Source organism: Sminthopsis crassicaudata, chromosome 1 (genome assembly GCF_048593235.1).
Source record: "Sminthopsis crassicaudata isolate SCR6 chromosome 1, ASM4859323v1, whole genome shotgun sequence".
NCBI classification, from domain to species: Eukaryota; Metazoa; Chordata; class Mammalia; order Dasyuromorphia; family Dasyuridae; genus Sminthopsis; species Sminthopsis crassicaudata.
In genome coordinates this window covers 199,635,071-199,654,960 of record NC_133617.1, presented here as the reverse complement: position 1 = coordinate 199,654,960, position 19,890 = coordinate 199,635,071, and the positions used below count along the sequence as shown (strand labels likewise).

Here is a 19,890-nt window from a genome sequence, read left to right as displayed (position 1 = left end):
AAATAAATAAATATAATGAATGAAATAATTATTCAGAAGCAACTTCCATTTTAATGGAGAAACAACAAATATATTAAAGAAAAGAGAATAAATACAAAGTAATTTTTCACAAAGTTGTTTGAAGGCACCAGCACTAATAGTTGGGGAAATCAGGGGAAAAAAATCATGTGGAAAATGATACTTGAGCTGCTTCTTGAAAAAAAAATGGATTGAATGGATTCTTTTGGGCAAAAAAGGAGGGCATTCCAGAAGCAAAGAAATAGGAAATAGATTATCATTTCTGAGGAACACAAAAAAGGCCCATTTAGCTGAATCACAGAGCATAGAAGCAAGAGAAATGCCCAATGAGGCTGAATGGATAGAATGGGGCCAGGCTGTGAAGCGCTTTAAAACAGCAGAGTTTTTAACCTTATCCTAGAGGCAATGGGGACATATAATAGAACTGAATGCATAAGAGTGACACGGAACAGATCTGCACTTAAAGGAAAAACACTTAGGCAATAGTTTAGGCTAAAAGGCAGTAGTGAGATTTAATGAAGAGACACCAATCAGGAGACTGCTCCACTGATCTTGGAAAAAGGTGATGAAAATATGAGACTGTGTGAATAGAGGAAATGGGCTAGATGCAAGGGATGTAGAGACAGCAAGATATGACAACTATTTGGACATGAGAGATGGAGTGAAGAATTGAAGATAATGTTGAAATTACAAACCTGACATTAGAAGAATAGTGGTGTCTTAAAAATAGCAAAGATTGGAAGATGAAAGTTTGGAGAGAGTAGGATAATGATTTCAATTTAGAACCGTTTGAATTTGAGAACCCTCTAGAACATCCAATGTGAAATGTCCAATAGATAATTATAATCAGATAATTATCTGATGCAGATAATTCTGCATCAGAAGATGCAGACTTCTGAAACTTAGGGTACAGACTAAGTATACAGATCCATAAATCAGCACCATAAAATGAAAATTAAATACATGGGGAGCTAATGAGGTGATCAAACGAGAATATAAAGGAAGGAAAAGGGGCTTAACATCTTATACCTATAGATAGGGGATACCATATGGATGACACAACTGTGTAAGCTCTAGTGAGAGTCAAACATTTGAGTTGTACTTCTCTGCACCTACATGATCCAATTCAAATCATATGCTTAATTCTACTTAATACAAACCAGAAACCACAGGATTTTCATTTTTCTACTTTACTCCTTTACCCTAATCCCATCCCTCAAGGCTGCCCACAACCCGTTTATATAGGTTAGATGAGATAAGAATCATTGACTCTAAACCTTCTGGTGAAATAAAAGATAAATGGGCCTTTCCATCAGCTCAGCCATTTCTCCATTAATCAGTCCTCTCTCTATGTCTAGACCTCAGGCACTGTCATCTGACTTTTTGAGAAGGAGCCTTGAGATCCTAACTAGACCACTTTATCATCCAATCCCACACCATAGATACTACATCCATAGGATCTTTAGATATTTTTCATTTATCTTGAAGCTAAATTGTATTTTATTTGTATCTATTCCAATTAGAGAGTAAGTTTCCTGAAAGATGGAAATCTTGCTTTTTCTACTAGTATTCTCAGCATTTAGCAATCTTTGTAATATAATAAGTTCTTTCATTCATTTATCTTTGTTTCTGGGAATTTAAAAAGTCTTAGCACTAAAGTCAAATTCCCAGGTTATATTAGTTTAACTAGCATAGCTAGCATTTACAAGCAACTACTATCTATTTTAGGTTAAAGTTTTTTTTTTAAATTGTATTGAAGAATCTTAAAGTCCAAACTTTCTATTTCTATCCCTTGATCTAGTCTTGTACTACAGAAGGGTATTAAAGATTCACTTCATCCCAATATCATATTCAAGTCACTAATTAACAAGAGGCAGCATACAGAACAAACTACCTCATAAACACAAGAGTTTAAGGCTTTGATACATACTGGCTTGTTGTGACCCTGGACAAGTCATTTAATATGTTGCTGCGAAGTCAAAGAACTGCTGTTAAAGGCAGTTTCCTTCCAGAGATCCCTGTCATATTTTCCCTCCTTACATATCTTCCTTTAATGATTTGAGGCACTAAGAGACATACACAGGTGCCAAACCGGGTAGTGGGAAGGCAGAGGAAACTATTATCAATTTGGAGCACTGATGTGTTTCTCATCAAAGGGTTCATAGATAAGCTTCCGTCCTTCTCGCGAGACCAAGGGTCCCTCCCTCTATGTGCATGGGAGAGATAAGATAAGAGAAAATACAGAATCAAGTGATGCCTTTTGTTGGGGGAAAAAGGGAAAGGAATTGATGTCAAGGCTGAGAAACTCCACTTAAATCCTCTGGTCTTTGGCAACACAGAGAAATCTGAGTCAAGCCCCATGCTAGGTTTCATGTTGTGAAAAGAGAGGATCCCAAAGGGACTCTCATGGACACTGATTCCTTCACCTACAATAAAAGAACTCCTCCAGGACACAGGCAGGGCCACTGTTTTCTGGACAAGATGTCTGGGCAACATTTGGCAGTTGCTTCCTCAATTTTTAGAATTATTTGTCCTACTCAGGCTTAGACCAGAAGTAAAAACGGGGTAGGAGCCAATTCCAGAAAGATTCTCCAATTCTGGATTCTCCAATGGACATTCATATTAAGATAGGGGGGGGGGGGAAAGCAGGGAAAAGAAAAAAAAAAATATATATATATATCAAGTTCTGGGGGGCTTTCAAGGGCAAGGGATAGATATAAGGACCAAAATGTCCAACAGTTAGGAAGTCTTTCTTCCTTTGCCCATCATCCTGTTCGAATAGCTCAGCTACTTGGCTGAAAGGTAGGGAATCCCAGGAAAGTCCAAACAAGGGGCCAGCAGGATCTGGGCAGGAAAAATAAAATTCTATTGAGGAAAAAATAAATAAATGAAGATCAACAAGGGCTCACATAATATGCTGTGGCTCAGCTACACCTCAAAATTGTCCAGTCTCTGAATATTCCCTCAGCTGAAACAAAGGCTGGTCCAGAGACCTCCAGAAAACCAATCGGAACACTACAGCTGAATGCCAAGGAATGTACTTTATCTTACACTGAGGCTTCTCCTTGCCTGTGCAGTTCATGAACAATATCCACTGAGAGCAGAGTGTCCCAGAACAGCTTGGTCTTGAGGTAGTTTTGTCTAGTGGTCTGACATGAGCAGATCTGGGATTTTCCCTAAGCCAATGAAACTTCTGTTCACTCTGCAATACCATGTAGTCATAGTCCAGAACACAGCATATTTTATCCAGGGTTTGGGAGTTGAGTGGAGCAGGTTTACAGCTGAAAATATCAATAGCAGTGTCTTTTTCAAATCAAAGAACTTAGACTCTGGATTTGAAGAAAAAAGGACAACTTTGTCTTGATCTGGAATCCTCCTGAGCTGATTTCTGCCTGGCATGGTTCACTAAGAGTTGTCTTAGACAAAGGCATACATTTTGGCCAGGGGTTTGATCTGCAGGCTGCAGTGGCTCACATTGATTGGATCATGTAGTCAGTAAATCCAGGGTCTCCCCTGATCATGTCTAAGGGTTCCACAAAGTTGACATCCAGGTCAGTCTTCTGAAGCTGATGTTTACCTTGAAAAGGTATTCCCACACATCATCAATCCCAGACTTCAAGCTCTTCCACGTCACCTGCCTCTCTGATTTGGCAGGCAGGTTAGTGACAGACTCAAAAAGGCACATGCTTAAAGCAGATTACAGCAGATAGAAGAGCCCCACATTGAACAGTATGAACAAATCAAAAGTTTTACAAATAAAATGGCCTTCTTTGCAGATAGCACACAGCCCTGTGAGAAATAGCAATAGTTGCTTATTGAGAATTTCCTAACTGGGACACTGATACATTGTTGGTGGAATTGTGAATATATCCAGCCATTCTGGAGAACAATTTGGAACTATGAGTTCCAAGAGTTATCAAACTGTGTATACCCTTTGACCCAGCAGTGTTACTACTGGGCTTATATCCCAAAGATATTTTAAAGAAGGACAAGGGACCTATATGCACAAGAATGTTTGTGGCAGCCCTCTTTGTAGTGGCAAGGAACTGAATGCCCATCAATTGGAGATTGGCTGAATAAACTGAGGTATATGAATGTTATGAAATATTATTGTTCTGTAAGAAATGACCAACAGGATGATTTGAGAAAGGTCTTGAGAAAGACTTCCATGAACTGATGATGAAATGAGCAGGACCAGGAGATCATTATATACTTCAACAACAATACTATATGATGATCAATTCTGATGGACGTGGCCCTCTTCAACAATAAGATGAAACAAATCAGTTCCAATAGAGCAGTAATGAACTGAACCAGCTACACCCAGCGAAAGAACTCTGGGAGTTGACTATGAACCACTACATAGAATTCCAATCCCTCTATCTTTGTCTGCCTACATTTTTTATTTCCTTCACAGGCTAATTGTACACTGTTTAAAGTCTGATTCTTTTTGTACAGCAAAATAACTGTTTGGACATGTATATATATATTGTATTTAACTTATACTTTTACATATTTAACATGTATTGGTCAACCTGCCATATGGGGGAAGGGGTGAGGGGAAAGGATAGGGGGAAGGAGGGGTTAAAGTTGGAACAAAAGGTTTTGCAATTGTCAATGCTGAAAAATTACCTATGCATAACATTTTTGTAAAAATTAATTTAACTAATTAATTTTTTAAAAGAGAGAATTTCCTCCAGGTTTTCTTGCTTCCCCATAAAAAAGCCATCATCATCCATCACAAAGTATGCACCCTTGTAATTGGTATTATCTAGAACAAAATTGCAAAAAGCTGTGATATTCTTTGGTCAGGTGATATCTCTATCCTTTTCCCCACACTCACCATAACAGAGTTCGAAGAACTCCATAGATATCCTCCAGCTTGAAATCATTGGACCCTTTCAAAAGTTCTTTGCCTACTACTTCTTCCTCCAAAGCACAGCCAGGACCTATTTATAGATCAGCAAAGTACAGGAGCTTTGGACCCCAGTCCTTCAACAAAGGGTTCCCTGAGTCCTTCATATACATATAACAAAATACAAAGTCAATTTTGGCCATGTTCATTGCTGCTCTATGTAGGAAGAAGACTCCCTGAATGATTTCATAGGGAATGAACCTGGTTTAGCTTAACACATCTCTCCATCCACCCAAAATGTCAAACACATTTTTGCATTTCAAAATATTGTGTGGAAACTCTTCTCCACAAAACTCAGTTTCATCTTAAATTATCATCTTCCTTTTTCCCATAGTCATCACTTATCTCCTCGACATCAAGAATTCACTGTATACTCTGGGAACCATGACACCTGTTCAGAAACACTTGGCTCTGACTCATCTTGCTAGTCCACACTGAGTTCCTGGTCAAAACCCTTTAGTATGAGCCCTAAACTGCTTCAGTCTTTCTGATCAAAGGCTTCAACAATGACTTTCTGATGCTGGATATGTTTGCCTATACTTTCGCCTTCCTAGAAGCCCATGTTTGCCATCATCTTCTGGGATAAACTAACATATGGAATAACAGCTTTGAAGTCACTACTGAAGGTACAGGACCTATGTGTGGGCCATGACTGCCAAAAAGCAAAGGGTTTCTCATCAGATATGGAACTGCGGCTCTTTGCTTCTACTTCTTCTCAGTGCTGCTGAGCTCTCCCTCTCTTCACTATCACTGAGTGGAAAAAAGGAGCTCTTAATTCTAGCTTCCTTAATGAAATGCTCAAAACCATCTCCTTTGGAAAACCTGAAGTTTTCACTTAGACCATATTTCCCAACTCCTTTCCCACCCACCTACCAATGTGGAAAAGGGGGAAAAAAAAAAAAAAAGATGCTTTTCCAATCTCCAAAGCAGAGCATCAAATGTGAAGGCAAGGGGTGAAGAGAGGTGTAACGTGCTCTCCTGGCAGTTACAATTACTAGTCTGTCCTAGACCCACCAGAGTACCTTTGACCACTGTCCTTTGCAGTGTGAGCTCTACCCGGCTCGCCTCCTCTGAGGCCTTCTAAGGTCTCTGGCCACAATCTCTTGAATCTATAGCTTAGTAACCGGTAGCGCACTCAAGAACAGCCACGTGTAATCTTAAAAGCCTTTATTATACCTACTCACATAATGCCCTAGCTGATGCCCTGACTTGTTGGTTCCCAAGTGAACACCTGGTCAGAAGACCCACGTGTTCACTACCAAAATCCTTACCTCTTTCGGCTACCCATCTTGGCTTGGCCACCCAGGCTAGGAGCCAGGGTGAACAGCATGAGGTTAAAGAGGGCGGTTGCTGCCTGCAGTGGGCTTACATAGGGCCTGTGAGGTCACACACACAGCCAATCAGCGAGAGAGTCACCCATTACGAAACTATCTCAATATGGCCAGGATCCCGCCCAAGGGCAGTCCTAATATCCACAGAAATTACTTCTGGGCCTCAATCTCCCGATGCACTGTGTCCGCCCATTTAAAGGGCCCTTACAGAGAGGTACTTCCAGGAACAAAGGAGGGCGATGAAGGGAAGGCAGAGTTAAATATACAACACTGGAGAAAAGAATGGGCAAGAGAAAGCAAGGAGAGAGGAGAAATATGAAGGAGGGAAATAAGGGAAGACAAAAAGAAAAGAACCAGAAGTAACAGGAGGGAAGGAAGGTCACCAGGGGTAAAAGTACAGGAGGGGAAAGGGGAAGCAAGTGGAAGAGGCAGCGGACAAGAAGGGAAAAGAGATCAGGAGAGGGTGGAGGCCACGAGGAGGAAGGATCAGAAGGGACAGGTATGGAGAGCCTGAATGGGGAAGGTGGCCAGGAGAGGAGGAAAAATAGGAAGTAGAAAGGATAGCAGCAGGCAGGCATGGTGAGCCAGAAGGTAAAGCCCACCCCACCCAATTCCCTCCCACCCTGACGAGGCAGTATCTGTGACCTCACCCTCACTCTCATGTATTTCTCTAGCTTCCTTTAAAATGACATATTCCCTATTAGAAAATGTAAATTCCTTAAGGGCAGGAAGACACCATTCTCTCTTGGTTCTCTTTTTTTCATATCTGATGATCTGCTTTGCTGGATCATCAGTCAAATCACATTTCCTAAATGGGAGTGTACTACAAGAATCTGTTAGGTCCTCTTCTCTTTTCTCTCAGATTCACTCAGTTGCTGGCCTCATCAACCCTCATAGTTTTGACTATCATCTAGGCAGATGATTTCAAAAGCTAAATATCGATATCCAGGTTCTTTCCTGAGATCTTGTCTTACATGGCTGTCTATGGTTATTGGAAACTAGATGTCTTATAAACATCTCAAACATCCACTGAATTCAAAATTTATGCTCAACAAAACCTCCCCTCAATCAAACTTTGTGTTTCAATAAAGGTCACCACAATCCTCCCTATCTCCTAGGTTCATCACAGCAGTGTTATGAATGAATAAATGATAAACTATTAAGCACTTACTGCTTTCAGGCACTGCACTAATAAGGCTACAAAGACAAGTAAGATATCCTTGCCTTCAAGAAGCTTTCTCTCTAATATGCAGGGAGAAGTGGGTATATTTTGGACAAGAAAATCAAAAGAAATGGTGACTGGTAACATAGAGCAAATGACTGACAATGATTACTGTTCTTAAAGTAAAATTTAGAAGTGGGGAAGGAGAAGAAGAAAGAGTATAGAGCTTCACTGCATAGCATGGTGATGACCAGAAAGTAAAGTGGTCATTCTGAGATAAAATTGAATGCTCATGAAGACAGAACAAGGCTTCTTAAGCTATGGGTTGTATAACAATGTGGGGGTCTCAAAGTTATGATTATTAGTAAATGTTTAATTTGTATGAAAAATTTCTTGGGTGAAAAGAAATCAGGAGTGGATAAAATTTAAGAAGTCCTGATTAATTCCTTGGGCACCAATTTGGTTTTCCTGCCTTATCCCATGCTCCCTACAGCTGCCAAAGTGATTTTCTTTATATGTATATCTAACCATGTCACTTCTCTCCTCAATAAAGCTACAATAGTTTCTCATTTGCCTTGAAAAAAAAAATCTAAACTTCTATTTAATTTTTAAAGTCCTTCACAGCCTGACCCCAATCTTCTATTCCACTCTTTTTAAACATTATTCTCCTTCCCATAATCTATATAGCTTTCTCTGTTCTTCACTAATAAACAGTTCACTGCATTTCCAATCTATTGACTTTATAGTAGCTCTCCTCCATCTCATAGAATTCCTTCCTTCCTTCAAGATTCAGTTCAGATAAAACATTCTCCACAGTCTTTTCTGATGCTTGTCCTTCCCACCTATCTGACACTTATATTTATTTTGTATATTCTCTATATGTATATGTATATACTGTCTTTCCCAATACAGTAAAAACTTCCAGAATGCAAAATCTTTCATTGTTTTATCCCCATATAATAGGCTGGCACTAGCACATAATAAGCTCATCAATAAATGCTCATTTATCTACTGATTGATAGGTGTTTGACAATATTACAAAGTATATGTATAAAAATGTATATTTTTTCCTATTTTCACATGGCTTCATGATTCTGGAGATTTATTCCCATTCAACAAATAGGATGCAGAGGCAAGAGTAGCAGGCTTAGACTCAGGAAGCCCATAGTACCCAATTAACCCCCTATTATTTTGTACTCTAACCTTGGGCCAAGTCCTGTAAATGTGGAAGCTGAATTAGATGATTTTTGTTATCCTTTTTAGCTTTAAAAGCTATTAAGTCTATGACAATCAATTTTCAGTATTTTGGTACATCTTCATATAACTGATCCAGTCACTTCTTCCAATAATAAAGAGTGCAATTCCCCCATTATCTTCTGCAATTTCTGTAGATTCCCTACCACAAATATTCATTAGGATATTCATCAAAGATGATGAATGTTTTTTTCTATATCTCTTAATGTTGTACGTGTAGCAATGGACCATTTAAACTATTTTTCTTTGTTCTCACCATATTACATCTTTTCTGGTACTACAACTCTGACATAATAGTTTTCATAGCACTTTCTCATTACTTAATGTGTTGGAAATTATTCATATCCATCATGCATTTCTCTATTTCCTTCAGTTTTCATTCTCCAGAGACATTCATGACTTTCAGGCATACAACTAGAGGATTAATATTGTGGAAAAGGGCCTTTGTTTCAAAGATGAAGCTGGAATCTGTACTGGTCGAGGAAGTTTCTTATATTAATAAAATCATTTCCCAATTCCCAGTATAGGGAATGAAAATTATAATTCACTTTGTTTTTCTTGAGTAGATAGTTAAGTCAAACTTTTTAAAGTGATTATAAAATCTCAATGGCAATGTTATGCAGTATTCAGGAACTTTTTTGAAAACACCATGTCATCACAAACAAAAACCTCTAGAGAACGCCACCATTTGTGGGATTATAATCTCCATATAGACTCCAATTACAGATTGGAATCTATATTTGACCTTCTCCATGACTGTATAAATAAATACAAATGTATTTACAGAATATATCTTCTAGAAGGCAAGAACTATTTCATTTTTGCCTTTCTATCTCCAGCCACAAGCATAGTTCTTAACAACATAGTAGGACATTGATTGCTTTATCATTCGTTAAATATTAATTAGAGCTTTAATCAACCAAAATTACTTCTACTCTGTTTTTGGGAAACTCTTATACAACTTTGACAAATTAGGAATGCACATTTTTTTTTTACATTTTACTTATAATTTTTGACAGTATATATGCATGAGTAATTTTTTAAAAATAACATTATCCCTTGTATTCATTTTTCCAAATTATCCCCTCCCTCCCTCCACCCCCTCCCCTAGATGATAGGCAATCCCATATACATATGTTACAATATAACCCAGATACAATATATGTGTGTAAATCCCATTTTCTTGTTGCACATTAAGTATTAGATTCTGAAGGTATAAGTAGCCTGGGTAGATAGACAGTAGTGCTAACAATTTACATTCACTTCCCAGTGTTCCTTCTCTGGGTGTAGTTGTTTCTGTCCATCATTGATCAACTGGAAGTGAGTTGGATCTTCTTTATGTTGAAGATATCCACTTCCATCAGAATACATCTTCATACAGCAAGGAATGCACATTTTTTAAAAGGAACTTTTACTTAAGTATTTTTCCTACCAACTCAAATTTTTATAGTAATAATTGCAATTGGAATTTGTTTTACCTTATTTTCAATCAATTGTGTGTGTGAGAAAATAGAATATCATCTGCAAAAGCCTGCCTGTTCATAGTGAAGAAAGTGCTGGACTTGGACTCAAAAAGATCTGAGTTCAAATCTTATTCAGATACTTTGTTACCCTGAGCAAAATACTCTTCTCAGGGTCAGTTTCCTTATCCATAAAAAGGGGATAATAATCACAACTACTTCAAGGGGTAAAGTGAAAATCAAATCAATTGAGAGATATGTGAAGAGTATGTGAAGTATAAGATAGTGTTGGAAAGTCAAGCAAAGGAATTTGAACTTTATCTGAAAAAGACCTGTGAGCAGAAGAGTGACATGACCAGACTGTATACATGAGAAATGTAAGTTTGCAATTGACAGGAAAAATGAGGAATAGGCTGTTTGTTTTAGTTTTGTCTTTGTACTTCAGTTTTGGCTTATTAAATGCTTGGAAATCTTGGGGGATAGAAAGGCAAGAATTCCTGTTCAAAGGCTACACCTGTTGTCTAGGTAGATAATAATAATAGATGCTTACAGTGTTATGATAGTAGTAGGAGAACTAAAGCTAGTAGCAAGGGGGCACATACAGGAGATATACCAGAGAGAATCAGCAGAACTTGTGAACTGTCATAGAAGTGAAGTATAAAATTCAGGTTTCAAAAATAGGTGACTAAAAAGTCAAGAGTAGCATTTTAGGAAAATAATCCAGGTTTCAGAAATGTGTTGTTTATCTGAGATGCCATAAAAACATCCAAATGAAGATGAATCCAGTTCTCAGAACAAGGTCAACACAGGAGATGGAAGACTTAGAAAGTAATATGCCTAAAGATAATCCCTAAAGGAATGGAATGAAAATGTCAAGATTAAGTAGAAATAGCAAAAATAGTTATGTCAATAAGGAACATACATAAAATCAGTTATAAAGAATCTCATAGCCAGATAGTTCAAAAATCCATTCTACAACATTAATAAAAAAAAAACAAAAACAAAAACAAAAACAAAACAAAACAAAACAAAACAAACAAAAAAAACAGCTGTCAGCCAACCTTTGTTCAAAAGGGAAATATACTACCTAAGAAAGCAGTTCTTTCTACTGTTGGATAACTCCAATTGTTAGAATTTTTTTTTTTTCCCTTAATTTGCCTCTTTGCAGCTGCAGCCAAAGCTGCTAATTCTGCCCTCTGTGAATAAAGAAAGTATAATCTCCTATTCTGATACTCACTCCTTTCTCCTAACTGGTAACTGGCTTGGTCAGATCATCCATGCAATTTTTTCCCTCACTCTCTCCCCAGTTCGAGAACAATGTACATTAATTTTGATGTCTTTCCTGATTCATTGGTAGAGACCCCAGGCCCATATTAGTCCATGTACTGGGACAGTTCAGAAACATAGAAAAAACCTGGGTATTTTATGGATAAGAGAGAAGTCTCCGGTAGGCATGACCAATTAGCTTCCTGTATCTAATGATGTAAGCAGAGAAACCTCAAAGAAAGCTTGAAGTTTCTGCAAAAAAAAAAAAAAAAAAAAAAAAAAGATTCCAGATATGAGAAGGCAGTAGCTAAAGCAGAGAGAGCCCATTTCAATAACTGAGGAGATGCAGAAAACCAAATGCCATACCAACAAAAGAAGTCATTTATGACTTCTGACAGCAGTTTTAGCAGAAAATAGAAACAAAACCTAACTCTAAGGCATTAAAATAGACCAAAAGCTATTATGAAATAAAGTTAACTGAATCCTAAAATCTTAAAATTTCCCAGATGCCCCTGTAGTAAATTATATAGTGAACTGCACCAATCATGTTTAGTGTCTGATCTCTGTTTCTATACAATATGAATAGCCACAAAATAAAGAAATAAAGCAAAACTTCAACAGTACAAATATAAAAATAGCTATTACCAAAATGGAGGAAGAAAAAGGTAGGAGAGAAAGAAAAGAACAAATTATGACACAAAGGAAGGAAGGAGGAAGAAGAGGTAAAGTGAAAAGGGAGATCAAAGAGGATAGAAAGTAGGAGGAAAAAATACTGCTTTTAACACCCAGAGAAATGACTGAATACAACTCTCAACTTGGATCAAAGTTCAATGTCCAACAAGCTGGAGACAAAAATCCCTAAAGGAAATTTTTTCCTTTTTTTAGAAAATGCCTTTCTAGTTTTTACAAATAGATGAGAAAACAGGTCTTATATTCTAAAGGCAAAAATCTTGTTTATAATTCAAGCAATTGACAGATTTACAGCAAAAGAGTCCCCAAGGCCAATGAATCCAATACCCTCACTTTACAGATGAGGAAAATGAAAATGCAGGAACATTAAGCAACTTGCCCAATGCTACACAAGGGTGGGAAATATCAGAATCAAAAGTAAAAAGTTGACATACCCACCACATTTCATAATCAAATGGGATATTGTAAAGCAATTAGCACAATGCCTGACACCTATAGATGCAAATAAATGCTGACTGCTATTATTATTATGTGCTGTTCTTTTTTTTTTTTTTTTTAATTTCTCAGAATTACACAAATGTTACCATGTAAACTTACAGTGAAGAGAAAAACTAAACACAATCAATTGGGGTTTTTTGACCTGAATAATAACCCAAGCTTTCATTTCAAGTAATTATCCTTCAAAATCCTGCAGTTATTAGCTCAAATAACTATGTAATTAGATATAGGAAACAACTAAGTTTCACAAGCATAAAATAAAGAAAACTAGATTCAATTTCACGTCTTTAAGTTCAAACATGAAATATTTATACAATAAAGCTTATAATCTTCTTGTACATTAAGCATCCATGAGTAATCAAAACCTTGATGCTATTTAAAGTGTTATTATAAACAGGCACTGCTTCTCTCAAATTTCTGCTTTTTTTCTTCTTAAAAAAAAAAAAAAAAAAGAAACCTATATGACATAGCCACAGAGTTTATTGGGCATCTCCTGCCTGGAAACTGAGTAATGTTTGGTTTATCCTAGTCTTGCTTGTCATTTCTTTGGATTTTTGAATTTTTCTTTGGGCATGAATGACTTCCCTCCTTTGTTATCATGTACTTCTATTTCTTGCTTTGATCAGTATTAGCTCTTCTTTGGACTTCCTTTCTTCTAGCCCTGTGTCTGATTTATCCTTTCTGACATTACTAAAGTTATCTATTTTGTTGCTATGATCCTGTTACCTAACTTTTTTAAAGCTTGGTGACTTCCTATTGTGTGTACTGTTGAATATTGCCTGTTATCTCTTTAACCCACTCCTGACTGTGGCTATACTACTACATGGGAGAAGTTCTTTATACACATGTATTCTAAAAGGATCAAGTGCTGAGTTCTAGTGAATTTCAAAAAGGATATGTTTTAAATTTGTCTCATAAGCAGAAATGGCTACTATAAGGAACCCTAATAAATAAGGAATCTGAAGTGGTTCTTGGTCATGTCTTTTGTGTACCTTTTACTTTGCTGAGAACATGAGAACGTGTTTGCAGTTATCTGATGGAATACCAGGAAAGTACAAAGAAGTTGGAAGGCCATCCTTTCTTGTGCATTAATTAATGAGTATCCTTTATTGCAGGCCTATGTTTACCCCCCAAGAAACCTGGCCAGTTTCTGGAATAAACATAATCCCCTTAAAGGAATAAACAAATATTCTTTTTGGTGAGCCTCTTGTGATGGAGCATCCTATACCTGGGAGGCTGCTCCATCTCAAGAGTTACATATATCAAGTGAGAATACTTAGTATAGTCCCTTCTTTGTTCTCAGCCTATAAAAACCTCTTAGTGGAAAGGGACTTTGGATAGGAAGTACTTGGACAGTTTGCCTAGCAATGGCTCTCACTCAAGATCTGAATAGCTGTGACCTTCTTCAGAGCCAAGAAATTCAGATGTTGGTGCTTCCTAGAGTGGTGATGATATATATTGTGGCCACTGTGCTTCTTAACTGCATGTTACTTTAATGCTATGAGTTTACTCTTTCCTTATATGTTACTTAAATCAAGGTTCTGAGCAGCAATAAACTTGTACTCACCTTCTTTAAGACTATGCTTATTGAAATATGAATTCCAAACCTAGATTAATCATACCACCAAGATAAACACCAAAGAAGAGTACATACGTTGGCATGGACCAGAATGGTTGGAAGTTTTGTGAAGAACAATATATATGGGGTTGAGAAGTAAGTCTTGGCTTCCAGCCTTGACTCTTCACTAACTGCTTAGGTTTGTTTCTTTAGGTGTCAGTTTCCCCATCTGAAGCAAGAGATTTTGAGATCGGATGATCTTCAAGGGTCCTTACAATTCTAACAGCCTATGTTTGCACTTGTGGTGGGGCCTGCAAAATGAGTAAGAGGTAGGTAAGAGAAGAGTATAAGAGAGATTATGAAAAATGAATAGAAAATTGTGTAAGTTGATTTAAAACTTCCTTTTAAAGTTTAACTGAAAACAGTAAGAAATAAAAATATTTCTCAAGTTTAAAGTCCTTTCCTAACCTTTCCCCTTAGGTATATAAAAGGTCAAGAACAAAGGCTAAAGTTCCTAGAATATTTAATAATAGTAGCAACTAACATTTATATAGCATTTAACAATATGCCAGGCACTGTGCTATGTCCTCTGCAATTATTATCCCATTTGTTCTTCATAACCACCTTGAGAATCAGGCACTATCATTATCCTCATTTTACAGATGAGGAAACTGAGGCAAACAGTAGTCAACTGATTTGCCTAGAATCAATCTATCAGCTAATCTGAGACTATATTGAACTCAATATATTCTTGATTGATTCCAGTACTCTATCCAGAGCCACCTAGCTGAAAATGGATTAATGGTAGTATCCAATCTTAGAACCAAAAGAAAAAGTCTTGTCTAGTTAAGATCATGGCCTTCTCTACTTCCTGAATGGATGAGTTACAACATAAAGGATATAATTTCATACCTCCCTCTAAAATGATTAGAATATTGCACAAGATTTCTTTGATGACTTTGGGAGAATCCTTGAAATGAGTAGGCAAAAAAGGGACTGACTTAATGCCATTTTTGGTTACTAGTCTAGTCTATTGTTTTATTATATTACATTACAATATCACGACATTTTCTGTTTGAAAATTCCTATAAATGTTACTTTACATTAACCTGTGTTAGAGAAACAATTCTGAGACCAAGAGGGGGTTCTACTATTTAAACAAATAGATTGTGATGACATTTAAAGGAGGTCTTTGTTTTCTTCCCTTTGTTACCTCCCTTTGAGTAATTTCTCCTGAAAAGAAATGGTAAAGTTTTTAGAAAAGAAAAATATGGTAGGTTTGTTATGGCAGCAAGAGGATTTCGGTGATATAGAATTTAAAATAATCCCTTTAATCTATTAATTGTACAGCAGAAAGAACACTGGCTTTGGAATCTAAAGAACTTTACTCACATAGTCAAACATTTCTTCAGAGCCTACCAAGTACGTGCCAGGCATTGTACTAAGCAACAAGAATACAAAAGGTAAATAAGAGGCCCTGCTCTCAGGAAACACATATTAATGGGTAAGACAACCTGCAAACAACTAAGAGAGAAGGCACCAAAATGAAGGAAGAAAGGTTGAGGATTCCTTCCATAGAAGTCAGGGTCTTAGCTGAGACTTGAAGGGAAGCCAGGAGGGGGAGGTCCAGGTACCAGAGGCAGTCAGTGAAAGCATTCCAAATTGTAACCTTTGTCAAACCACTTCCTTTTACTGGGTCTGCTTCTTCATGTATAAAATTAGAGGACTAGACTAGATCATTACTAAGATCTCTTTCTCCTCTAAATATCTGATTTGAGATCTCAAAGTAGAATGAAATGACCCTGAATTCTTGAAGGAAAAGCATAAAATCTGGTATTATCTAGCTGGAATGACTTAACACTGGTCAGTGATGTGTGCCTGTTATCCATATACAGTCTCATCATCAGGTGAAACACAGGAGTTTCATTTACATAGCAACAGGAGAATTTATGTTTCTTTTTTCTTTTTTTTTTTTCTGCTGAGGCAACTGGGGTTAAGTGACTTGCCCGGGGTCACACAGCCAGGAAGTATTAAGTGTCTGAGGCCAGATTTGAACTCAGGTCCTCCTGGTGCTCTATCCACTGTGCCACCTGGCTGCCAGGAGAATCCATAAGTTTGAAATCACAAATCTGTGAAGAATTTAAGTAAGTATCATTTTACAAATCTCATATGTTATACAGGGAACAAAAGCCCTAGAACTTTCTTTACATAATTAAAGGGAAACTGTTTATACCTGAATTTTCTGTCAATTTACACTTTCATTTCATTTTGAGTAAACTGACTTTTTATAAATGAAATTTATAAAATTTACATTTTTGGAATCACAAGACTTGGGGTTAGAAGAAAACTCATGACCCATCTACTTCAAGCCCCTCATTTCACAGAAAAGAAGCTCAGGGAAATTAAGTGATTTCCCCATAGTCACGGGATAATAATAAAAGAAAAGTTTAAATCCAGATTTTCCTGAATTTAACTCTATCCTTAGATTCACTATGAGGTCCAGGTCAAAAGATCAGAGGAGTTAGACACTTTCACTGGTTGTGTGACCCAGGACAAGTTAATTTACTTAGCCTCTGCTTTTATAGTTCTTTTTTCTGTAAAATGGGATAACAGCACCTTTATCACAAGGATTTTATGGGGATCAAATGAGTTAACAGATAGCATTTTGTAAACTTTAAAGGTTATATGTTCCAAATTCACCAGAAAAATAACAATACATATCTAAACTTAAAAAAAAATTCCCTGTAATATATTTAAACAAAATTAAAAAGAAAACTAACTTTAAGAAAATAAAACCAAAACCTAAACACTACAAATGCTTAGAAAAGAAAAAAAAGAGATTATTGCAAATAGGGATTTGGGCAGTTAAGGTACATAGTCCTCTAACTTTGAGAATAATAACAATTCCATGGCTCTTATGTAAATTTTAAGCAAAGTGGCAGCAGATAAGATTTTTGAACCTGGAGTCTGGAAGACCTCAGGGCTAGCTTGCCCCAGATATTTATTACCCAGTTGCATGATTCTTAGCAAATCCCTTATAGACCTATTATTCCTTATCTTCTCATCTTTCAAATGTAACAAAGGCAGCTCCCTCACTAAATTGTTCTGAGGGAGGGAAAGGAGTTAATATATTAAAGTGCTTTTCAAATTTTAAAAGTTCTCTATGAATTCTATTATCATTATTGAAGAAACCTGGGTATTTGACTAAAGATGGTTCCTCTTCATTGCCTGTAGAAAAGGACATCTCAAACCTAAATTGCTTCTTGCAAACTATTTTTAATTAAATCAGGACACGTTTTATTTCACCATCACATCAGATGCTGAAATAAACATTCTATGCAATAAAAAAGTTTACTAGTGAATGTCAAACTCACTATTGAACATGAGGGTACAAAACATTCTTTCTTTATAAATTAAGTTTATAATTAATGAAAAAAAAAAAAGGCTAGGTTATTTACTTTTCTAAATTAAGCAAATAAATAGCTGCACCAGCATGTGCTCATTCAAGGTTTCTGCGTGCGGTTTAATTTACAGGGATATTTAAAATGTACACATCAGTATCAATGAATTTTACTACAAGACAAAAACTCCCATCAGCAATTAACACCTTCAAAGTTAGAAGATACTGTGGCCAAATGGACTGTGCTACATTTGGAGTCAGGAAGAACTGAATTCTAGTCCTGCTTAGATGCCTGAGAAACCCAGTGAGACCATTCTAGCCTTGTTTCCTCGTCCGTTACAAAGATGACATCTGACTCAAAAGTTGTATGGATGGCCTAACAAAAATGTAAAGGGCTTTTGTAGAAACACCAGTTATTACTATTGTTTGCCAGAAAAGGCCTCAAAATTAGCTGGTTAATAACATTAACGAGGCAGTTTATAGCATGTACAGGTACAGATTACATAGGGTATAGGGTACAGATTATAAAGATTTAAGATTAGAACCCTGTCCTTTTGGAAGTTACACTCTACCTTCTATAAACATAACTTTTAGTAAATGTACAACTTACTCCCTTAATGACGCATTCTCATCTTTGCAACGAGCGGTAGGTTCCCTTCACCTCCCTCCTTTCCCAAGCTCGGGAACAGGGGTTCTCAAACTACGCCCCCCGGAGGGCGATGCTGATAACCACGAGCCCCGGACACAGCAGAGAGCAAACTCTCGGGATAAGACGACGCCCATCTCGCCCCTTTTAAGTGTCCCTAAATCGGTCGTACTCTTTACCAGGCAGACAACACCGGGGAGTGTTTGTTTGCTTCCAAATTAAACACTAATGGAAAAGGTGCAAAAAACAAAGCCCCAAACCGCACGACGACAGGTTTAGCAAGTTTCTGGGTGGTGCGCTCCCACCCAGCGGGTCCCGATCTTTGCCAAGGACATACAAGCTATTTCAAAACTCAGCTACGGAAGCCGTGGAAATCTCACGGGAATGGAGTGCCACTATTTTGCAATCCCAGAGCGCGTCCCACCGCCCCCGATTTCGTCTCATTGACAATGGGAACCCAGGGCAAGAGTCACGAGAGGACCTCTCAGGTTGGGATTCCCGACCCCGGCCAAACACAGAGGGTTGCCCCCGCGGCAGGCCCCCGCCGCGCTGCTCGGCGGGGACCCCGAACCCCCAGGGCAGCTCACCTCCTCCAGGAATTTGGTCAAATCGTAGACTTTGTAGTGCAAGATGAGCCAGGTGCTCTTGCTGTGGTTGTGCTTCTGGATCTCCTCCAGCGTGTAGTACTTCACCTTCTCGTCCGATTGTTCTGCCATCGCGGCCCACGAGGAGAATCTGCAGCTTTTCACGAGAGTAGGAGACCCGCCGGTGGCTCAAGCAATTATGACACTGGACATTTCTTACACCAACACCCCAGGTCTGAAAGGGGTGGGTCCCCGAAAAAATGGGGTGGTGGAGACGGAAGAGGACAAAGGGCTTCGGTTGGCCGTGGGCCCTGTCACTCACGTTAAGGCACGCCCACTCTTCCGTATGAGTTCGTCCCACTCTCGCGCGCTGGTCGTTAATTGGCTGAGAGAGATGCTCTTCTGGTAAACAGAAGACGAGAGAGAGGCCAGCCCGGGCCTTATCTTCGGGCGACGTTGAAAGTGCACGCGATTGGTTTGTAGAGGGCGGAGGGGCCGAAAAAGGTCAAAGGTTTGTAGAAGTGATGCCTGGAAGGATCCTCAGCAATCTCTGGGTTGGAAGAGGCGAAGATTGGGCAAGGCCTGGATGTCGGAGAGGGAAGCGGAGTTTTGGGCCTGCCACGAAAGAAAGCCTGCTGTTTCCCTTGAAGTAGGGGTTCTCAAACTGTTATGGCAAATGGGCTGAGGGGCGGAGACAGAGTGTGAGCTTTTGTTTTTTACTGTAATCCGGACCTCCAACAGTCTGAGGGATGAACTGACTCCCTATTTAAAAAGTTTGAGAACCACTGCAAAAGCATTAATAAGTCATCAATGGTAGCTGTTACTATATATTATGTTCTGTGTCATATATCTATAAATGCTAGTTATCTCTTACACAAACTCTACTTTTAAAAACACAATAGTAGTTAAAATTAAAATCCATTTTAATAGCAAAAGTATCAATGAAAATCTATTTTGAAGGAATATATCAATTAAAATCTGGTTGTTTTAAAGGAATCCTCATTCAATTACTTAGCTTCTTAGAGCTGTCAGAAACTCTAGAGATCAACTAGTCCAAGGTTTCTTAACTAAGAGTCCATGAACTTGTTTTAGGTTTTTTTATTGGTGG

The 19,890-nt window shown here is 37.9% G+C and overlaps 1 protein-coding gene and 2 pseudogenes across 1 annotated transcript in view; all 3 read right to left on the bottom strand.

Annotated features, from left to right (window-relative positions):
• The window catches only part of CYB5A (cytochrome b5 type A), a 43,832-nt gene extending 24,389 nt beyond the window's left edge, over positions 1-19,443 (bottom strand). Inside the window, exon 1 of the mRNA XM_074273907.1 lies at positions 18,786-19,443. Within this exon, the coding sequence (XP_074130008.1) occupies positions 18,786-18,914 (129 nt within the window). The 5' untranslated portion in view covers positions 18,915-19,443. The remainder of the gene's footprint in view (positions 1-18,785) is intronic.
• LOC141552203 (cap-specific mRNA (nucleoside-2'-O-)-methyltransferase 1 pseudogene) lies at positions 3,066-3,838 on the bottom strand (annotated as a pseudogene).
• Positions 3,830-5,648, bottom strand: LOC141552202 (cap-specific mRNA (nucleoside-2'-O-)-methyltransferase 1-like; annotated as a pseudogene).
• Positions 19,444-19,890: the final 447 nt, after the last annotated feature.